This window comes from Semicossyphus pulcher, unplaced genomic scaffold (assembly GCF_022749685.1).
Source record: "Semicossyphus pulcher isolate SPU_LCO1_2020_fin unplaced genomic scaffold, fSemPul1.0.p SCAF_2, whole genome shotgun sequence".
NCBI lineage: Eukaryota > Metazoa > Chordata > Actinopteri > Labriformes > Labridae > Semicossyphus > Semicossyphus pulcher.
The window spans coordinates 6,063,195-6,087,500 of record NW_027211693.1 but is presented as its reverse complement, the minus strand read 5'-3'; the positions used below and the strand labels follow the sequence as shown (position 1 = coordinate 6,087,500).

The 24,306-nt window shown below is 42.0% G+C and overlaps 1 protein-coding gene across 1 annotated transcript in view; it reads right to left on the bottom strand.

Moving 5' to 3' along the window:
- htr4 (5-hydroxytryptamine receptor 4) overlaps positions 1 to 22,000 on the bottom strand; it is a 129,913-nt gene extending 107,913 nt beyond the window's left edge. The window contains 3 exon segments of the mRNA XM_069670340.1: positions 4,895 to 4,973; positions 21,855 to 21,972; positions 21,974 to 22,000. Of these exon segments, the coding sequence (XP_069526441.1) occupies positions 4,895 to 4,973; positions 21,855 to 21,972; positions 21,974 to 22,000 (224 nt within the window).
- Positions 22,001 to 24,306: the final 2,306 nt, after the last annotated feature.

Below are 24,306 nucleotides of genomic sequence, written 5' to 3'. Positions count from 1 at the left end.
ATTTGTATTCAGTAATTTGTATCACTATCTTCATCAGTGACTGGTAAACAAAGCAGAACGAGTGGGCAAACAGCTGACAGAAGTCAACAAAGGAGCAAACACTTGCCAATTGTACGGCAACAACACGGGCGGGCAGCGGCGACCTGCTCCTTCCATCTCTCTGTTTGGCTTCATGCCACGTCTGAGGCCAAACTTCCCTGTCGGAGGCAATCACCCGGAAAACCGGATCTGTCACAGGACACCTGAGGTGCTGAGGAGCGGGAGGCAAACAGCGGAGCGACAGAGCTGCTATCTGATCTCTGACTGAATGCATCGTATTGACTTATGGCTCAAACGCGTCGGCCTGTTCCGGGACGATCACGCTGCATGGTTGCATAAAGGCCTCCGACATGAGCTATGGCATTGCAGGAAGTGTTTGACACGTGAAATGTAAGATTGCTGTATGTATGTATGTGGCAGTTGGGCACATCGGATATCTGGCAATGTAGCTTCAAGCAGGCAACAGAAAGGGGAAGATACTCCAGAGTGCAGGAGCAGTGTTGACTGATTTTCTAGTCATCCTCGGTCTCTATGCAAAGAAAGTGCTGCTTCCTCCTTTTTTTTTGCATATTTTTTTGTTTGTTCAAAGAAGTAGAAGAAGTGGTCCTTAAATCTCATGTCTGTAGTTCTTGCTGTTGCCCTCCTCTAATACACGCTTCGGCAACCAGCATAACAAGACTACTTCCTATGATTCAATAACAGAAACTAAAGGGGGCGGGGCTTTTGTTATTCTCAAATGCATAAACCTTACAACCGTACAATAAGTTAAATCCAAATACGAGCTGCAACATGCATAAAGATGTTCTTTGTATTACAAGATCTGAGCGTTAAACTAAAAGCTTGATTGCTGTTATAACCTTGACTGTGCGTCTTTCGCCGACCCCGAGTAACGTTAATATATTTAGCTTCAAACTCCTCTCAAATATGTCCGAACTGAAGAAAGATCAATTTTAGATACAGCTCGGCAGCACACCTCTCTGTGCTGTCTTGTTTTTATTCAACTATGGGCCATGGTGGAAAGACTTTGTTCTGCATCATGTCACATTTACAACACATTTACAATAATGTGGCTGCAAACATTAATGCATTTAAAAATCATTTATATTCAGTGTAAAGCTTGAGCATGCATTTACAACAGTGCATGTCGTAATAATGTGTTTTATTCAGACAAATCATACTGACAATAATTCAACAAGCATCCGTGCAGTATTCTTGTTCACCTGTGATGTAATCAACTTGGCAATTAATGGTGCTAATTAAATGGATGTGATTTTATTACACAATATCATACGAAAAATGACTCCAAACCATCTGCACGCTCGCAACGCCACATTGTTACGTAAACGCTGTGTGACCTGAGGAATGCATCATCTCGCTCCCTCGACAAGCTGTCGGAGAGAGATGCTCAATCGTCTCCTACGACCAAAAACCTCAAAGAACTCGGTTCAAAATCCGACTTTACGACAGCAAATACATTTTGAGATATCAAATGAAGTTTTATTAACATGAATTAAAAGTAAAAGTTAAATGCTCAACGATTCCAAGCATCATTTGTGTTTTGCCATAATCTTTGCTATCTTGCAATGCACTATCCTTTTGAGTTACTACAACATGTTCAAGGTTTTTATAGTTATAATGAATATAAAAAGACAGCAGTGACTTGAGGAGTAAGATTCTTTATGTAAGACGGGTCTGCAGTCAAAGACCAGCTGTCTCTGAACGTAACACCGGCTGTGAAAATGCCGTCACTACATTGTTATAAAAACACGTTAATAACAAACTTAATTTGCAGGAGACAGGCTTGGAGTTTATCTATTCAATGTTTATTTTTATCGGGACAAGTATGAAGCAAGCAACAGATGCCACACACTGCAGCATTTACAGCCCTAGCTACTTGCAATGCCTGTCCCCATTTGCATCAGGTTGCTTGTTTAATTTGTTTAAATTTGTTTGTTAAATATTCTGAATTCTTTGCTGAAAAGTGTTTTACTCTGAAGAATACAAGGCAGGGCTCTCTCCTGTGTTCTGATCTACAGCGACCTGCACGTTTTCCCTTTGACCTGTCTAATCCGCTCTTACGCAGCTTTATTTCTTCTTCTCTTTTATGTGCCTGAACGTCTGCATTGGACAGTAATATTCTTTCTTTCCACCAAGAAATGTATGCAATTAATACATGCAGAAATGCTATGAAGAAATGTGCACTTTGAAACACAGTGTGAATAAAGTTAATAGCCTACTGGCTGTGATTATTAGCAGAAACGAAACACGTTATGACAATTAAACGACCCAACAATGCCGCTAATATACGAGTAGCTCGATTCCTGCAGCTTATTTTAATGCTCTGTATCTTATGCAGTAAGTGTGCATTATGTGGATCACATTTGGCACTGCTGTTTAAGCGTGTAACTGGGGAACTATTCTTGCCAGAGGACAAACTTATACCAAACGTGTTACAGTATTTGCTTAAGAGAGATAAGACAAGAAAATGAAGCCTTACTGCCTGCACATTCAGTGTAACGTGTAATGTGACAGATAACTGTCTTTTCTTCTTGGTACGTCAGGAGAGAGTGCAGATAGAGCTTCATAAAATAAATAAATAGTGGGATGAAGATTCATAACTGGGTTAATGTTCTCGTTCAGCGTTACAAACGATCTCCCTCCGTCAGTAATGGATGTTAACAAATGTACGGCTGCATCTGTGTTTCTGTGTCACCTGTTACCCACCTCATCTTAATCAACCAAACAAACAGCACACTCACACATATGTGACCACGCTAAACATATGTGACCACACTAAACATATGTGTCATTACAGTATGTATGTAGGGCGCTGCGTGGGCAGCTGTGACACTGTGTCATACATCAAACTCGCAGGTTGCAGCCGTTCGATTCGGCTCAAGGCAGCTGGAGGCTCCATCATACTGCCATCAGAGAGACATGATCCCGTCCATAACAGCACCACACAGAACTGGGTCATGTAGTGAGACCCTACAGTCTCATAAACAAGCTTGTTTTACTCTTGTAAAGACATTAGCACTCCACATTAATCCCCTTCATGTCATCTTTTTCACACCCACACATCCTTCTGCCTCTGACTAAAACATCCTCTGCACATTGAATTTATCAGCATATGATGAGATAACTTTGGAGTTTATCAGGATGCTTGTTGGACCAGGCGGTTCTTCTATTTCTTTCCATTTTCTGTCTCTTTCCGCATCCTATTCCCTTTTTATTATCTCTCTGGGCATTGGAGAAAGTAGTGAGAACTGTGGTCAAACTGTGCCCTCACACTGATGACTCAAGAAAATTCAAATCTCTGTTTCCCCCTCCAGGCCAAAGGCCATTAGCCGAGCGGAGGAAGCAATAAAATGGCTTTTTACATTACAGAGTGCTGGAGAAAATAGACCCGACTGTTTCAGCAAGATCCCAGTTTTAATCAAACCAACAGGCTCGAGGCAGCGAGCAGCACAGGAGAAACCCCGCACTGTCTATTGTGTCCTCTGAGTGTGAGGATGTCCTAAAAGAAGTTCTCAATCTCAAACCTCTGAGACACGACGCTGCAGCCATGTTTCTTATATTTAAAGATAGAAAGTGTGTGCATGAATGTATGCACAAGTCAGATGCACACAACAATAAAACTACCGGCCTGTTAGCTGGTGGCAATTTAAATATGTTTTTTTTTCACCTGATATCAGTAAATGCTATTTTACATCATTTTCTGGGGGTCTGTTTTTGGGCTTGCCTGTAAACAAACTTGTTGTCAGTGCAGCCTCAACAGCAAACATTCAGCTCTGGCATCATTAAGCATCAACAGATGGACGACAAATTAAAGGGAAACACTAAATGGCTTTTATAAAACGATGTGAATCATATGTTCACTACATCGCAGCTGAAGAGAGCATCTTTCATGCGACATTATGGGGCAACATGTGAGGCGAGGCTCTCCATCACCATCGTGGAAATACAGTAAATAAGGAGAAAACGTTTGGAAGAATGAAGCTAATCCTTCTGACAGGGTTCAGAGAGTTACAATATCTTTGTCAAGGTGCATTGACGTTGTTCAACATGCTTGTGCTGCATCAACACTGTGGAAAAGAAGAATAAAGGGTGCTTTATTCTTCTTTTTCTTTAAGATCAACCGCCACATAACAGATGGTACATTTAAATTATTGTTGTGTGAAAAGCACACTGACATGCTGTAAAATCACACCCTGGAGCTGTGTCCCAATTCAGAGGCTGCAGCCAAGGCTGATTGCATCACAGCGGTGCGTCGAAGGCTCCTTCAGATGCGGCCGACAAATGCGTCCTCATTTTCCCGGGCCACGAAGGATCCATCGGGTGCATCCTTTGCGGCCCAACGTATCCCGAGTTTCATCGCGCGCCAAGTCAAACGAGATGGCGGACTCTGAAGCAGCCGAGGAATACACTTTAAATGTTAAAGTTTTTGGTTTCAACTCCATCGAATAGCTAGCGATACAGATGAAAAAACAAAAAACAAAAAGGGGCCTTGCGACAGGAGCAGCGCTTTGTAACGCAAGGTTACGGGCAGGAACAGCTGGTGACGCAAACAGGAAATACCCTGAATTGAGACGCAGCTGGGGGCAGCGTTGTGCAGTTTTATGTAAAGACAGCATTATGACGACTCTTCTTCAGGGCGTTATTGTTGGATCTTTGTTAAAATGAGTCTCGTATTCAATATTAAAAACATGAAAACTGAATGTCAAAAGTTTGGATTTGATTAAGTTATCTAATCATCTAGAGTTGATGTGCTGTGTATTCTGTGTTGTGACTCTTATCAGGAAGTGTTCAATCACAAATACACTCATTATATTGGTTGAAGTTGATTAATGCTCACCTCTCACTGACAAGCTCCTCCATCACCGGCATCTGGCCTGCAGCGCTGACATTCATGTAACCATAAATGCGGGGAGTCCCTGCAGACACGAGATCACAATTAACAATTAACATTAACATTTTTTATGATTATAGGCTGAACTTTAAAACCAAATATAAAACAATGCATGCAGTGAGCAGACTCAGTAGATTACATTAACATAAAATTTGTTTGACATTCGGCCCTCGTTTCCTGCCTTCGATTTTAAAGGGCAGTTGGATATACTGTTGTAATAATGTTAATCAGAACTTTTCTACATAGAAACACTGAAAAATACTAATAAAAGAATAAAAATATGAAACAAATCACATGAAAAATTGCTAAGTTGAGTCTATAAACAAATAAATCTCTGCAGTGGGAATTCATTCACACGACACTGAGCAAACTAATTGTTACATAACAGCGACTGAAGGTTGAACAGCCTTTCAGACCGGCCTTAAAAACTGCGATAAAAACAGAAATAGAAACAAAGCTCGACTGCTGAGTGAATGTGAATTTCCACGGCCGTGTGCGAGGTTGCAGAGAGAATAGATACTGAGGGTCGGACAGACAGAGAGGTCAGGGACAGGAGGAGCGAGGAGCATGACCTGCAGATTTACCCCCCTGAATAACACAACCCATCATGCTTCAGCCGCGCGGGCAGCTGTCGGACTCACTTCATCGTGTGGACATTTAAAGCTGAAACACAGCTGCACAGATCAAACATTACAACGAACGTCTCATATGATCTGCTTTGTTCATGATAACACAGAAAGAGATCAACGCCGCGGAAAAAACGTTTTCTTTTTTATGCAGCGTGAATCAATTATTCTTCTGTTCTGAAATCAGCAACAAAGCAGGAACACATTTATCCTGCTACACATAATTGTTCTTTTATTACGTCTCTGTAGTCTTAGCTGTAACATGGAGTGGGCCCTGTGTTGTGACATCCACAATAACACTGTTGTACATAATCGTCTTACAGTATACATTCTCTCTCTCTCTCTCTCTCTCTCTCTCTCTCACACACACACACACACGCATGAGACCTAAAACATGCAATCATGTAAACATTGACTTCAATTACACCGTGGTACATTGGATTGGTATTCAACAGATGGTATATGCTGAAAATGCACACACACACACACACACACACACACACAGAGAGAGACCTGCAGAAAAATCATTTCTATTCAGAAAGAATCAGCAGATCTTTACAAGAAATGTTACCATTGTGACCCCAATATTTATCGTTGCTCCTGAGATTACATAATCAATTTAAGATAATCAGTGACATCAGTTAATGTAACCTCTTGAACCAGAAAGACAAAACTTTTGGATTCTGACAAAAGGACTAAGACTGACTCTCGGAGCGCTCAGAACAAAGCTGGAAAGGCCATGTTTTTATAGTTAAATTTAGTGTGACGATATGAGAACCAGATGTTCCTGAAGATAAGAGGTTAAAAGGTCAACTCTATAGAATACTTGAGCGCAATGACATATAAGAGTGTCTCTATGAATAATCTTCATGTACCAGTCTATATATGTGCCTGTCAGGATGATTAATCCTCAGATATGTCTGCAGAACATAAAGGAGAGGGCCTTAATCGAGTGTCGTATTAATACAGAAGGGCACAGGTCTGTGCTGGGAAATGTCATCTCAAATATTCACACGAAAGCCCTCACACAAATGCAGATTTATCCAATGTACCGAGCCACACAAGCATGAACGTTTGTACGCACTAATGTGTATGGATTCATTCGATGTTGTAAGCTTTGGACAGAAACGTCGTCCAAACGGCACAAATTCTGCTCAAGTGCAATAAAAAGTTTAAGCTTTACCACAAAAGACTCTTTCATCAAAGAGGGTTAAGGTCTTACTTCTATACTCTGGATAAGATGGACATCAGATTAAAAAGCAAATCACAGCAAAGCATATTAAATGTATGGCGTCGTATATTAAATCTCGAGCGAGAGAAAAAGATTCTATGGTATGAAAGATTTCGCTCCAGTCTATTGCTTCAGCCAGCGGCTAGGAGATCGGCTTTAGAGGCTTCAACGTTACCTTTCCGGAAACTAAACCCAACGAAAGTATGTCCACTAAACATGTTCTTGTTTTCGCCACTGCAGTCTCTCACACAAACACATGTACGATCTGCTAAGCCCCACCTGGTCCCCCTTTAATTGGACCGGATCTAAACGTTAAATTTGGCTTCCTGCAGAACACACCATGCAGTAACCTCTGCAGACTCCTCCACAGCACAGAATCTCCACTGCACAGTAAATCCATTAAAGTGTTTCCATCATCTCCTCTGAATAATGAGGACAGCTGTCGATCTGGCAAGTGCAGAAGTTAACACATTCTGGTGCTTTAATGACATTTATCCATTTGTAGGCAGGTTGTATGCGTTGGCAGCAGTGTTGGGAGAGAGTAACTTGTTTACTCGCCACAATAGCTGATCTTGGCTCGGTTAAAGGCGCCCTCCAACAACTACAGTTCCTCCTCCACACAACACATACTCTGTACTGAACACATGAAGAAAAAGAAACCAACAGAGACTTCATTAAAATAAATTCTTGTCCATCATGGGGTAAGACAGCAAAGAAGCCTGCAGAAACTGACATAACCAACAGACGTGTCAGAGCTGCCTGGTTACACTGTCCACTGATTTACCAGTCAACCTACGTCACCACCCTCAATTATGGTCATGAGCTTTGGGTAGTGACTGAAAGAACAAGGTCATAAATACAAGTGGCCAAAATGAGTTTCCTTCAATTCAGTCTGGGCTCAGTCGTAGAGAAAGGGTAAGGAGCGCAGACATCCGGAGGGAGCTCGGAGTAGAGCCGCTGCTCCTTCACATCCCAAGGAGGCAGTTGAGGTGGTTCGGGCATCTGATTAGGATGCCTCCTGGGAGGTTTTCCGAGCATGTCCAACTGGGATGAGACCCCGAGGAGGGACCAAGAGCTTGCTTGAGGGATTTTATATCCCACCTGGGGCCTGGGAACACCTCGGGATCCCCCAGGAGGAAACGTGGCTGGGGAGAGGGACGTCTGGGTCAACTTGCTTAGACTGCTGCCACTGCGTCCCGACCCTGGATAAGCTAAGGACAATTGATGGATGGATGGATGAATGGATGGATGGACGGAGTGCAAGTTTTTGAGTGGTTTTTATTTTGTGTCATCCCTTTAAATGTTTAAATATAATCAGACTAGCTTGACTAGCCTGCCGCCTTTAAATAAGAAATAATACAATCACCCAGAACATTTACAGGAATTTGGAGGGAAAAGATCAGCTCCCATACTGCTGCAGATTCTTCCCACACACGTACTATGTGGGTCATGGCACCAGTGCAGCCGAGCATTCATTAATCCAGAACAGATTATTATATCATCATGAGACTGTTTTGCCACCAGTCTGAAATCTCCTTGGCACTGTCTTCAGGTCGCGACGGGCCCGCTGACTCTGTTCTATAACAGACACAGTCGGGGAGGCGAGGCGGGCTGAACGCATGACAGAGCTAATGGGCGAGGCCGCTGAGAGGGTTTACTGGAGTCTGTCAGCTCTCATCCAGTCTGAGGGAGAGGAGGAGAAACAGAAGGAAACTGCTGACAGGGTGAGGAAGTGATGGAGCGAAGTGACAGACAAAGAGAAAGAAGAGGAAGAATAAGAGACAGATATGATGCAGCAAATGGCTCCTCTTTCATGCACTGACAAGTTCCTTATCTGGTGACCCGGGGCAAAATTAGAAGAGCCCAGTTATGCTCCAATAATGCGAATCAAAATATGGGTTAATACCCCTAAAAATCCATGAAAGAAAACATGCCAGTTCTGAAAATGTAAGGAGAAGAAATGGCAGATGTTGGGGTTAACATAAAGCAGGTTTTGTGGACAGTGACAAAGTATTTGGACTTTGTTACTCCCTCTCTCTGTGACATCCTCTTAAGATGCCTGGCTTTTTTCTGTCACTGCCGCTGTAGCATGAAAACATCTAGAAGTTTGGACTCTTGCAAAGGACTATGGGTACATCCTGATAACAACAGAAGCCATGGCAACAAGCAAAGGCAGCAGAGCCAGGAAAGCCACACCGGTTTATATCTGGCAGGCTGCTCAAGCAGTGGGCGGGACATCACAAGTGGACAGAAATATTCTGCTAAGAGGTTTATTCACGGCAGCATGAATGGGAGACTCAGCTGCAGGGCATCAAACGTGCATCAGAACAGTTTAACGTTACAGTCCTGAGCCAGAGTGCAGCCGATGGCCCAGTTAAAGCACATCACTGTAAACACAGCCTCTAATTTTATGAGAAAGTGTCAATGCTAATGTTTACCCGTGTGAAGTAAGAACGACTATTGGTCCTAATGGAGCTGAAGTCTGTTTACTGTGAGTCTGAGCCTCCCTGCAGCCATTAAGAAAGCAGCTGACAGAACAGTCCCGCCTGTGGACTCAATCCTATAAAATATTCAGGGTCCAGCCTCCAGCTGCCCCTCTGTTTCAGAGCTTTTCTGGGTGGTGTCATGGAGTCATGACAAGTTCCTGTGTTGATGCGACATTCCCTTCCTCTACCTGCAACCTGTCTGGATTTTCAAAAGTATATATCAAACTAAGTTGTGTCAAACTCTGTTTACAAAAAACAAGGCACTCCAAATATGTAAATGTAGCAATGAGGAAGGAATAATTCATAGATGACGTCTGTTTTAAAGCTTTGATGAAGACCTACGGTGGTTAAAACATGTTGGATTTTTTTAACGATGAAGCCACAACACTAACCCTCACATTCCACAGGATCCGTCTGCAGCGCGTTCCGTGTGCACCGTGACCTCCGGAGTCGATCGCGCCTATTCAAGTCAATGCTCGTGATTCCACAGCACGTGCCGTGGCCCGTCTCCGGCGCAGACGGAACGTGCCGGACACAGATCCTGTGGGATCCAGGCGAAAAGGTTTTGGCAATTCCGTCCTACTCTACATTTATTGGAAGTGGCTGGATTATCTTTTTGTTTGGGACTTAATTAAATATTTGACATAGTGCGGGGATCTGTAGCAGAACATACAAGCAACACCTTTTGACATCAGTAGTTGATAGCGACCAACTTTCCTAAAGGACACTGAAACGAGTTCACTAAATTGTAGCCAAAGTTTTTAATTGGATGTTATCCACCTATCGTCATTCTGATTACAATGTTACAATTTCATTTAGCAGATACTTTAATCCAAACGACGTACAACTGAGAGTTAATGATCTATGCATTCATACCCAATGGCTATGCCAGCGGGAGCAATTTGCTTTTTGGGGTTCAGTGTCTTGCCCAAGGACACTTCGACATGTGACTGCAGCAGTCAGGGATCGAACCGCCAACCTCCCGACTGAGAGACGACAGACACTACCACTGATCCACAGCCGATTATTGAAGTGTTTACTGGTTCCGATAAGGTTGTAAGGTTATTTTTACAGTGAGTCTAACCACATATCTAATTTCACTAACCTGCAAGTGACTAACCTGCAAGTGACTTATTTGACACCATCAGTATTCCAGTTAACCGACTTGACCTGAAACGGCATTATCAAAGTGGAACCTTCATTTTGCATCAGTGTAATGCATTAAGACAGCACAGTGGTGCAGTGGTCGGCGCTGTTGCCTCACAGCTGGAAGGTTCCTGGTTCAAATCCAGGTTTGGACGTAGGGGGCCTTTCAGTGTGGAGTTTACAAAGACATGCTCGTTAGGTTCATCGGTGACTCTAAATTGCCCGTAGGTGTGAGTGTGATAGGTTCTCTGTCTCTGTGTGTCAGTCCTGTGATTGACAGGTGATCAGTCCAGGGTGTAACCCCGCCTCTCGTCCAATGACAGCTCCCTTTTCTTCTTCAAAAGCAAGACATTTAACGAGGCAGAAAAATGGCACTGAAAGGGTTAAGAGAGTTGGTTATAAGATGGCGTTCCTTCCTGCACAGTAAAAGATGCTCATAAACACCAACAAAAGTTTCTTTTTGCACTTCAGGTCCACAGAGCTCCTCTGGTTGAGCCTTTGTAACTTTTAAATACTTAGCGGACATTAAAGCTAAAAACTGTCATAATTCCAAGAGTAGGCCTAAATGTTTGTGTTGCTCAGTAAATCTTTTACAAGGTGTGTGGACAAAAGTCTTTCTGGGGCCAAGTGTGTCTCATGACTGGATTTGTTTTTTACGTACCGGCGTGCACAGTTTGGCACTGTTCCTGAGATCTTCTGGCAAAACACTGATTGTCTGATTGTTGTGAATCATAGATCACTACCAAGATCATATTTTCCTCCAGGTTACAGTCCTAATGGTTGTTATCATGTACATGTAATCAAGCTGTTTCTCTATATTAGCTTTATTTTTGTAATGGCATTACATATTTTACTTCCATGAGCATGCAGCGACTGAACACCTCACTGCGGCTGGTGTGCCAACAAGATGAAACTGCCGAATCAATGGCTGTTTGTCCCGAGGGGAGCAAAGTTGCAGAACCCTGATGGTTTCAGAGAGTTGCCTGCGCAAGAAAAAGTTTTGAGAGAAATATGTGTCAAATTAAAAAAAACAAAACTGAAAGAAAACTGAGAAATGATGAGAAAAATATCGACTGACAGATGATCCCAAATGTGTCGCAAAAAGTGACCAAACAAGCAGACTAATGGGAGACATCAAACGTGAGCCAGCACAAATACCAGACACATCAAGAGGAGTCCAGACGGGCTGACTGGAGCACGGTGGGGGTGGAGGGCTCGCCTGTGTTTGTTAAACTGTGTGGCGGAGCGGGTTCAGGTCTCCTGAGGTTCAGCCAAAGGTCTCCAGTGAAGGTGGGGCTAATCTTCCAAACTAAGCTGCAGTGTGCTGTCAGCTCGGCGGCCTCCGGGAGGTAATAAACTGAGCTCCAGGATAAAGTTAGGAGGGAACTCTTCTAAATTTATCTGTGCAATAAACGGAGGATCTCTGGCTGTGAGAGCAGGAGGGGGGTGCAGAAATATAGATTGCATAAATCAGTCGTATGTGAAATAGTTTAATCAGCCTGTTTTGTTTCTTAAAATACACCAACGTTCTCAGCTAAGTGCAGCAGTATGTTATGTAATGTAAAATTAAGAGTCTTACACACCTCTGCTTCAGGCTGTCTTTGGAGAGTACATTATTAAACACCGGCGTAAGTAGCTTTTATATTAAGTGTGTTTAATAGTAAGTGTATTTATAGTACTTCCACTTTCATATAAACACACTTATAATAGAACCCTCTAAAAGTATTTAACATGCTTTAAGCTTAAAGAAGAGGCCTTACAGACATCACACATACAGATGCAATCAGAATAAATAAAGACAAACTACACAGCTAATGAGACGCATTAAAAGACAGGAAGCTTTGATGTTCATTAAAGGTTGTGTTTATGTTTGTTTACAGTTTGCCTTCTGTCCTATTAAGAATTGGAACTTTTTGCACACCTGAAATATAAGGCTACCTTTACACAGTTACACACACCAACACACCGAACGCTCAGACAGATGGACTGGAACTAATTAGCAGACTGCAGACAGACCACACACAAACCTGGAGAGCTCTCAGTGACGGCCTGCCTCCAGCAAAGCTGCACAATCCTTTAGATTTGTAGCTTTAATCATGATTTTATTTCATTTAAACGAGCGCAGCATTTTATTGAATAAACAGTTTTCTGAAATCTTATCACTCGTTCCTTGGCTTAAATTTCGGCTCGGTTATGGTGCAAAATCAGCAGTTTGTCTCAGATGGTTTTACAATCTGCTGAGAAAATAACACTCCTAATGAGAAACAAACTTCACAATAAACTAAAGAAATCTGTTAGTGGGGTTTTATTTGAGATATTCAGCTTAAGAACACACAAACACAACACCCAGAAACAGTCGGGATCAAAACCAACATCTACTCTGGGTGGAAATAACAAGCAGAGAATGACAAACTCCTTTGAGGCTTTTCTTGAAACTTCACAGGTTAAAATTTTGCAGGAAAAACTAGAAATTGAGTTGAGTGACAGGCAAATAAGTCAAACTCATTTCCAGAGGGACTCATCGTGCAAAACCATCAGAATATATTACCCAACAGGAGGGAGAAGCTCTTCAACAATCAGGAGCTCAGTGGCACAGATGATGATGACGCTTACAGGACAACAGTCACTTTGCTAAAACCTGCCAAAAAAGTGAAAGCATTGTACAGGGGACGATCTTAATGAGCAGCTGGAGTACGATGAAGGTTTATTTTACTTTGCAATGTGTCCATGCAGTTTGAGTTTTGGCTGCTACACACAATATTCAGTCATATTCAAAAGGATTTAACAGACTAACAGCTTGTGTAACCAAATGTCAGCTTATTATTTCAGCTGTATGTGCAGATCTATTCCGAACAAAATCACCTCTTTGGCCCAGAACACATCAGACTGAAACATGCACAGTGGCTCAGATTATACACTTTCGAGTTTTAAAGGCTGATGGTTCTTTTCCTCTTCTCAGCAGACATTTTATATAAAAGCATAAATGTAATTCTGAGCGGATCTGTTACGCGTTCTTGCCAACCTCGGCCCAAAGATAACGACGTTGGCCTTCAGCGAGCCACAGAAGGAGAGACAGATGTGAGAGGACGTGTACGTCAGTGATCAATACTCCACGGATCTGCAGATCTGAAGGTCATTGTCTGAATGACTCTCAGAGGAAATTAACCAGGAAGTGAAACTTCAACGCAATATCAATTAGATTTAAGTTGGGTCTTAATTAGCTCAATGTTAATCATCAATTAAGATAATGTAGTTAGAAACCAAGCACCTTCAGTCAGCTCTGGTTGAAGGTCTGGATATGTGACAAAAACATGTTGTAATAAGCCTTCAGTGTCTCCAGAAGAGCCGTGAGAGGCCTGACAAACTGCCTCAAGTGATGTCACTTAAGTCAATGTTTGTTTGGGCTGAAGATGTGAGCGTTCCAGATCTGGAAAATGCTGCTCGTTCTGATCTTAATTCAGGGAAAGATGGCAATTCTTAACTACTGTTGCTCATCCAAAGTGAAACTGTCCATTCTTATCCTTACCCTTGCTCGTAGTGTCATTCAGGTTTAAGTTACCGTGCTTTTCATCTCTCATGCTTCTGACCCAACCGCATCGTTTTACATTTCCTAACACCACAGAGACCTGACCGACACATGGCCCAGCTCTGGTACTTTCACGCACAACAGGAGTCAAACTGAACTAATGAGATGAGTCAAATGATATTTAGTCCAGGGAAATGCCTCCTTTCCTGATTTTCTCTGCTCTCTCACTCTCATGTAGTTTTCAGCATCGTGCAGAGTGCAAACATACAGTATGGCAGAACCAAGGCCTTAAGAAACTTCCACATTACTAACAACAGCAAGTCCACCATAAAACTCATTCTCCATTAACTTCATATAACTCTAATGCGATTGAACTCTATTTTTAGCCATCTAAATGTCATTAATTAAATTTTCCTTGTTGAGAATTAGAAATTAAAACATGGAGGGCCACAGCTCAAGGTTTTAGTCAGACTTACTTCTGCAGTGAGCGAGGTAAAAACAAATGCCTTTTAGTCGTATTAAAAGCCCAAAAAGTGGATATTGTTATGTTAACATGGACTGAAATACGTTAATGTAATTTGTAAGGCAACAGAAAACTGAAGCTGGCAAATAGCTGGTGGATGAAGCGGTACATCGGGCAGCGAAAGAGACTTTCTCAGGAGTCAGTGGAAACCAAACAGAGAGCTAAAAGGAAGGTAAATATTGCTAACATGTTACCTAAGCAGCAAACATTTAGGAGGTTTAAGTGTTTGCTAAAAGAGAGTTAAAAGGATGTAGCTTCAGCATTTTTACTGAAAGAGAAGGTTCCAAATGTGAGCGTTGGTGCTTGTGATCTGGTGCGTCTTTGCCATTCAGCAATTACTCTACAACCAGAGTTGGGGGTGCGGTTTTATGCTAATTCATGTAGCTGTTTCTGGCTTCTTCATTTGCGACAGGATTTGAAGACATTTGTGTGTTAGATTGCTGAAGTTTAATCTAAACTTTTCACTTGTAGACTAGGGTGTGGGCTCTGAGTAGCTTAAACGCACAATTATTGATCTGCATTTATCGTAAAATAACTTTTATTCTCAACATAGTAGGAAGGAAAAATAACTTTTCGGCACAGAAAAAACAACTCTTTTTTTTTTGGCAAAGCATACACTGCATTTATAAAAGATGACAAGTAGCTGTTTACAAAAAAAACAAACTCCGTAAAGGCTAGATCCTGCAAACAAACACACCCACACGCACGCACACGCACTTGTAAGATTTAAAGTCCTCAGCAACATTAGCCAGATGCATGAGTGAGTGCAGTGTGTGTTTGTAATGATCCAGCTGTGTGGCTTTTTCCTCCACACCATCTGCTGCCTGTCTCTCAACATAGAGGCCCATTAAACCTCAGTGCAGAGCTCAGTGCTGAGGGAGGCGACCTGAGCCGGGACCTGTCAGAGGCCACGAACTCAACCAGGACCTCCGACAGTGAGGACACTCCCCAAACTGTGAAGGCTGCACTGGGTGAGACCTCTGTGGACATGGAGCAGAAGGAAAACACACCCGAGCTCGTCTGCCAACTACTGCTACGAATAAAAACACAAATATACAAGATGACGTGAAGATGTCGCAGGGTTCAAGAAAATGCTATTAAATAAAAGGGTGTCTCTTAGAGTTACGCTCAGAGATTTAATTCATGCTTTATTTCTTCTCATTCATCCTCCTTCCAGACGCAGGTCAAGTCCTTATTAAAGCTGCCGTCATTTACATAAATCACTGAAGGTGTTTTGCTGCATTACGCTTCACGGCTGCCAAATAAACTCCCCCAAATCCTGTGCAAGCAGTTTAGAAACCTGCTGATCTGTCCCACTAGACTCCCCGTGTTACACTGCCAGTGCTTTATTACAGTAAGTAAAGTTCTGCAGGTTGAGCAGGGAATACACACTGCCAGCGCTACGGTTCATCTTCACCATGTTTAAAGTATTTGCACGTACATTTTAAACATACTGATAAAAGTAAATATAAGCTGAAATTGTTTACTTGCTGTGAAAAAGCAATGTTATTTATAGGTATTGTGAAATACCTGGTCATCCTGTGACTAATACAGCGACAAATTCACCATTTTCTCCCTTTAAAGACCCCCTCCAGTGAAAATCCAGTGTTTAACCTTGTGAACATCTCCATGTGGTGTTCTTCATGTGCTACAAGACATATCAGGGAGTACATGAGCATCATCTCCATGGCTCCATGGTTTTCACCATATATCACAATGCATAGTGGGCGGGGCCTATGCAGATTTGGGAATTTTTAATGAGGGAGAAGGAGGAGATGCCTTGGGAAGATAATTAAACGTATTTTGCAGAAAAAATATATCAGACAAAATTTATTGTTATGAGTATTAGTATAAGTATACGAGTTTATTATGAGTATTTGTCTTAAAACACGACTGGAGCTGGTCTTTAATTGCTGCCATTAATACTTAGAGAACTACGACACATCCGAGTCACTTTAAAAGTGGGGTATGCAGTTCTGCAGAGAGATTGTTGATGTTTTACGTATTGGTGATAACATTGTGGCTATAACACCTTTTGCAAATGTTGTATGGAAAATACCAAGATGTTAATATAGAGCAAACAACGACACAGCGAGTCATGAAAATAATTTTACAGTTGATGCTGTAAAACTAACAAAGCTCCCCGGAATAGCACACAAGCTCCAGACAGCAATGCTTACAACTTCCCTGCAACTATAGCTAACATACCGACAATCGCGTCACTTGGCAAACTAGAAAGTAGGCTAAATGTCTGACTCAGAGCCACTTTGTTTGTTTCCCATTTACGGAGCCAAGGCTGCGTTCAAACACAAGAGCCGACAGCTAAAGGACGTTCAATTGATGTTCCATTTGGAAGACTTGTTGGAAAATAGCATTAAAAAAGGTCATGACACAACAATGTCTGAGCTTAAATCTAGACAAACAATAACAGGCCTTTTTCGAAGCAATGAAACCACAAAACTCACAAGATGAAAGTTCTCGTAACTAGATATGGAGCATAAAAGCTCCTTGGAAAAACAAATCATAAATCGAGGTCAACTCCAATCATTCTCCAAAGCTCTTCATCTTGTGAAGTCAAACTCATCTCACCATCTTCATCTGTGGATGGAACAATCAGCCAGTATGAGATACAGTGGAAAGATTGAAGGAAAGAGTGAGAAGGTGGACATTGATTTAAGGTTATTTTGTCAACTGATATAAAAAGTGCTGCACAGGGTGGAGCTGAAACTCTGATGTTCCACCTGAAGGCGAGCAGCGTTGCTAATGACATTCAGGGTTAGAGGGTAAATTCGTGTTCATAGTTTGGGACATTTCTAACCCAGGGCGGTTTGAAAATCGTCCTTGCCAGCTTCTATCTTCACACCAGCTGCTGTCCTACCTTAAATTCCTCCCTTCTGTTTCAGTTCACTCTAATTATGTGCCTGCTCCAGTGTTCTGAGGCCCCTCCAAGCAAACACTCATTACTCATAACTTTCCCCTTCGCTGTGTTTTAAAGAAGGGACACAAATTACCCTTTAGACATCTGGACAGACTTGCTCTTGACTTTCCTTCCAAGTGCAGGCACACGGACGACTCTGTTTGCTTCTATTTGACAGCAGTAATCAAATCTGCCTGTCTGACTGTTGCTGGTGAGGTGCAATCCAGCTGCCAAATGTGCGGCTCTGCAGGCGAGGAAATACTTCACTGTGAGAGAGAGCGGAGCTCGTGAGACACAAGGTGGGTGGCTGGCAGAGGAGACGGCTTTCTCCTGTACCCACCAGACGAGGACGCACACTTGATGAATTTTCCAATTTAATTTAAATGCTAATTTCAGTTTGATGGCAGTCTTGGGGCTCTTGTTTCTCAATGGCAAGATGGATGCCTATCCTTTAGTTCCTGTGTTGGAATCGGCCTCCTGTTCTTTCTCTTGACTGTTTCAGTATTGCTCTACACATCGAGGGCCGGGCTAATCCGGCAGTCAGAGCGCTACGCCCAATTTGCCAAACTGATAATAATGAACATCCCGCAGTCTCTGGGTACACAAGCAGGAACACTGTGCAGCGAAGATAGCCTATTTACTCTCTACTGATGGAGTCCAACAAGGCTTTTTGGCAATTTGCATTTGCATACACCGTCCTAACTGCTGTTTAATTCACATTAAGGTATCGATCAAGGACCTGGGATGATGCCTTGAATCATTCATGTGTGTTGCAGTAGTGGAGAACGCGGCAAAAGGGGAGAGGAAAGAGTGCAAGAGCAATCTGGGAGAAAATGAGAAGAAGATCAGAAGAAAGTCGATAAATGTCAAAGGAGAAAAAATATTTAGAAAGAACAGGAACGATCGGAGCTTCTTGGACCTTGCACATAGTATTCTGACCCCTGTGTCGCATCATGCTATTGATAACTAATATCAGCTGACACTGCAGGGTATTTCACAGCCGTTTGCCCTTCTAAATGTTAATATATGGTCACAGTTCAAATCTGCTGACTGAAATAAACCTTACAGAAGAGAGGAAGGTATTGTGAGGTGTAAGAACGCAAAGTCTGCCTCTTCAGTAAAAGATTTACTCACCAGTTTCAGAGAGATCTGCAGAAGTGGCGACGCTTCTTGACACAACAAATGTACAAAAGTCCAACCAGTAAAGCAACCACATAAACTTCAGACAGTTCAAAGGTTATCCAAGTAACTTCTGTGAAGTGAAACTGATGTGTAGCGCATCATAAAGTGTCCTTTGCTCTGTGAGTCTCTGCAGACAGTAAACACAGTGAGTTAAAGATAAACCAGGAAGCGGCTCTGCAGGATCACACTCATGTTTGGATATTTGAGTCTTCATTTTTCACTTCCTCATAACTGATTTCATAAGTTGGTTGAATTGAAAGGTCCCGCACAAAGATATGTCACTTCCTGTCAACTTCCCATTTTAGCAGGAAATTCACCAAAATAAGAGCGCAGCATGCTCTCAAAATACTACTTAATTCTGACTACTATTACATGTTTCTGTGCATTACTCACTACACTTCCTGTTCCATCTCTTTTTCCACATTTGCAGAGGTCTAATGTATATTTAGTTATGACAGCTGTTCCTGCGGAGAAATCTGACAAATATTGATGGCATGTATGTGATCCTCCCAAGTTCATATGTATTAGAAAAGCTTGTATTCTGTTTGGGGAGACAGAAGCTCTTCATGTCAATTCCTTCGGGGGGTTTGCTTGAGGAAGCTCAGATTAATCTTTCTGTTTTATGAGAGACACTGATATGTTCAGGATAGCCAAAACTGGGTTTTTCCACAAATCAAAGATGCAGTGTTTTTACCAATAGAGTCACTTTATTGATGACTCAATCGACAGACGATCAATTTACATGTCAAAAGCAAAAACACAGAAAAAAATGTGTCATTCATCGTTGTTAACTCGAAGGCTTTTGGATTGTCTGTCAAAGAAAACAAGACCTTTAAAAAGGTCTAATCTCTTACTTTAAAAAGAGAAGATTTAATCTATGATCACTTTCAACCAGAAGACAGAAGACAGAAAAAACCCCACCTAAATGCTTGATAATGTCAGAACAGAGCCCACTCTGAGCAGCAAAGGAGGCTTGAGTGGAGGATTAAACGTCGGCTGGTATTTGGTTCAGATATTGGCTTGAACTGAATGTCAGAACACTCAATAACACAAGCAATAAGAAGCGGTCCCTGAGCGCTGAGCAGTCATCAAAAACTGACCTTCCAATACCGACCGACTGTGCTCGGTGTCTGTCCGTCTCATTATCTCTAATATATGTGCACAGGAACTTCCTGTTGTTCCGTGACTCAGGGGAGATTTCAGTACAAATACTATAAAACCCTGCTGGACTGTCCAAAGAGCACCGGGAGAGAAAGTGACTCACGTCTTTATGAGGACACACACACACACACACACACACACACACACACACACACACACACACACACACACACACACACACACACACACACACACACACACACACACACACACACACACACACACACACACACACACACGGGCTGTGATTGTAAAATGCACATAAAAAACAGCAGCTTTTAAACATCACGACAAGGATATAAAAGTCAGGAATGGCGGCTGCTTAAAAGCAAAGTTGGTACAAAGTTTAAAGGGGAATAAAAAAAGGAGAGAAGAAGAAGAAAACAGCCGATGGAGGACAAACGGGAGTATTAATGATCATTTAACAGAGCACTGCGTTCAATTGCACTTACACACACCCGCATACAGTTTCAAATGTATTCCACTTGTTATCAGTGACCTTGCATGGCCTGCAGTTTATAGTTCCTGAAAGCAACCAGGAAAACGTGTTCTCATTGCTGCAGGTGCCAGGCCTGCAGGGGGCGCTACAGACAAAATACTGCCCCACTACAATAAAAGTTGAAGTCTGTTTCTCAGGAATAAAAATAAAAGTTAAGTACGTATTTAACACATTCAAGTTGCCTTTTAAACTTAAGACTCCCAGTCAGGCCACAGTAACACAGAACGTCGTATCTATCTCATCGAACAACGCAGCCTCTTGTTGTTGAATTATTTATCTCAATAAAAATGTTCCAAAATTTTACAACTTGAAACCTCCATAAGTTTAACGAGCGTTGGCAGACTGCCCTGCTTCCGTTCTTTTAGGTTGTCTGGGGCAAAGTACGAGGCCAGAGCTGCCAATCCAAACTGTCCCCTTCTTAACACTCTCAGGCTGCTTATACCGGCTAATTATTCAAGGTGTATGACTAAACAACAAACAGCCGCTATCCCCTCATGTGCTTTTATTGTATGCTCCCAATGCAGAACAAATAAATGTCACTTTTGTGTTTGATGTCTGTAAACTGGCAAAATCAGGGAGTAATAATGTGTTCACTGGAGCTCCTGTTAGCGCCAGACCTCACCGTCGTGTTGGATCTGTTATGAATATTCAGGAAACAGTGTTCAGCCTCCAGCAGAGCATCAACACCTGCGACCACAAACTGTTAAACAAGGTCTTCACCTTTATGGTGAAAAAAGTCAGAATACGATGAACACAAAGCACGTTAAATAAAATGCCATTGAAACCAAAAGAATCAAGACAAAAAGCCATCATCACTTATTGGCGTGTTCTTTTTAAGTCTTCCTGGCTCGCTCCAGCATCGGCAGGTGTCAGGATCTCCGAGAAACGGCGGATGTCATCGCTAAGGTTGAATCTTCTTTTAAACTTAAATTAAATGAGCGTTTTGAACAACACTGTTTCACTGTTTTGCACAAAGACAATAAAGACTTCTGCTTATGCATCGATTGTGGGCAGTCTTTTTGCAAATGTACACATGAGGCCTCTTGTCGGGAAAATGCACCGGTCACTTGAAGATTTGAGGCCATCCATCCGTCCATCCATTTATGATCGCCAGTCAATCGCAGGGCTGACACACAGAGACAGACAACCTTTCACACCTACAAGTCACCAATGTACCTAACGAGCATGTCTTTGGACTGTTGAAGGAAGGGGTTCGAACCAGGAACCTGCTAGCTGTGAGGTGACAGCGCTAACCACTGCACCACCGTGCAGCCTTTAGTGATTATTTTATCTGAAAATGATTGGTTTTGGTACAAATACACAAAAAGAGTCTAACATTAGAGGCCCATCGGCTGCATTTTGTTTTACATTGCTGCTGTATCCTTTAGAATCAGCTCCCACTAATGATAAGTCCGTCAATGAATCAATTGATTACTTTTTCTATCAATCAACGCATCATGCTTGTTTTATCCAACCAAAAATATTACATTTATTGTGATATCAAACAGAAAAACGAAGAATATTCTTGATTACTCACTTAAATCATTAGTTAATCAATGTACTGTTGATTTGTTTTGTTGATTAAGTGGTTCAGCAGGTCAGCACTTACTCAGCTGAAACTGTGCTGCTTCCTCATTCCCTCTCTGTGACCACAAAGATGAGTTGTGCCTCCAGAGCCGCTCTGCCTCCGAGGATCTGTTTGTGAACTGAAAATCCAATAAAGACTTTATTAAAGGTTGCCATTAAAAGTGACATTAAGTCCTGAGTACACAAAGTGAACTCTCAGAGTAGCACACAGGGGAGCAGAGGGGGGATGACTCCACCGGAGCCGGCACGTCCCCGCTCCCATTAACCTTAATGGTCGTTTTTTTGTTAAGCGGCATCGATAGGAGCATGTAGGTCACAGGCGAGCTTTTACATCCCTCTCAGCTCACTGATCACGGTTAAACAGCAACATATAAAAACACATCCATTTCTGCAAAAATGTTCGATGCAGACACTTATCTTGTTCTTGTCCATTTGCAGCTTGGTCAGTGGCCCTACGCTTCAAAATACATTGTTCTCGGTAAGCAACTAATTTACCCAAAATAAAAGAGCAGTATCCAGTGAGATTTTCAAAATAAAGCTTACTGAGAAACAATTAAAGGCTCTTAGTTTTGAAAGTGCAACAATAATTTACATGTAATTTAAATAGGTATTAAGAAGGTAAGTAACATATTTAAGTACATGTACAAGTGTTACTTAAAGCTCCTGTGAGGAGTTTTTTGCTGGTTATGAAACAGACTGAAATTAATTCTGAAGACTCTATATGAGTTACACAAGCAAACCAGACCATCAGCGACAAGATTATTTCTATATAGTTATTTTTAATGCCTGAAGCTGCTGGTGGGGGGGTAGGTGTCAGACGAAGAGATTAACTGCATGCTGCCTTTGTTTACATTTTCCAGGCAGATATTTAAAGTGAGTGATACACATGACTGTTAAAGAAAGCAGGATGAGATTTTTTGTTAAAAACACCACTTCAGTATGTACAGGACAAAATCAGCAAAGAGATAAGAGGTACGGCTTTGTCCACAGGGGGCGCCAAAATCAACACAAGCCGAAAGTTCCTCACAGCAGCTTTAAAAGAAGTCTCTCTAGAAATCAGCATTTTTGGTTTCATGGGAATTGAACCTTGGGCTCCTGGACGACATTGTATGACTTTATTTTCTGATTAATTCATCTACATTAATATTTCAGTCAAAGGTTAATGTGTTTGGGGGGTAATAAAAGATACAACTGATATTAAATATAAGCACATAGGTGCGCTGGTTTAGCTCAGTTGGTGTGCAGGCGCCCCGTGTACGGAGGCTACAGTCTGATGTACTGATCGCAGGTTCGACTCCTGGTCTGCTGATCATTTGGTGCATGTCATCCCCCGCTCTCTACTCCCCACATCTCCCATCGAATAAAGGCAAAAAGCCAATTAAAGAATACATTTAAAATGTAATCAAATAGATAACTAGCAGTCATTGTTAGAGCTGGACATCTATATAAACTGACTAATAACAGCTACACATTAAAGAACTTACAAACCTGCCTCAACATGACTTTGTTATGATCAGTGGATCTACAGCAGCGTCTGACAACTCTGAAAACTAGAAAAACTGGGGAAGTTTTTTAGATATATTTGTTTTTTAAGAAGTTTCTCAACCCATACCCAACACCAATTCTGCTTTCAGCAAGAGGTTCGATATCTTTTTCAAGGCCGCACACGTCACTCAAGTTCAAATTGAAAAGCATTCATCCAGAATATTTCTGTCCATTTGGCTTTTATGAGGAATTTGTATCCGTCAAACTGCCATGTGCATTTTGCCCTTTGTATCGTGTGTGTGTGTGCCAATGCATGCCCTAGCATGACTTGCGTTATCAACACAGTTATGCAATGGTCTGTCAGGAAGTCATCAGCCACATGAGTGTACATTTCGGAGTGTATGTATAGGTATTTGCTCGTGTCTGCCTGTATGTGTGTGTTTAGATTATTCTCTGTTTGTGTGCTTCTGTTCAGGTGCCTTGTTTTTTTCTTAGTAATATTGTGTGTGTGTGTGTGTTTAGGTGTGTGTGTTTCTCATCGTAATCCTGGTAGTCTTAGGCAAGCAGTTCCTGCCACAGTGGCACTCCGGGGTAAATAATCTGTCTTGCCCTGTGAGTCCTATAAAGTGTCTATCTACAAAGCTGCTATCTGGATCCTCTATTCTGCTGAGAGTTGGAAACTTGGAACAATAAAAAGATAAAAATGCACTGTGGCCCTACTTCTACTTGCCAAGAGGGCTTTAATTAGAAACAAGGATATCCAAGGAAGTGAAACTTTGAGTTGGAAAGCTGTAACGTTCATGTTATAAGTTGATCATCAACAGAGCGACAAGCTTTGACCTCACAGCAGCCCTGACGCTAAAACACAACCTGCAAAGACAAGTTAACAAGTGTCTTCTCATAGTGAGACTCCAGCAGAGTGACTGTTCAGCTTAAGTTTGTGTAACATCAAAGCAGAGATAAATTAGGTGATCATTTAGTTGTGCTGA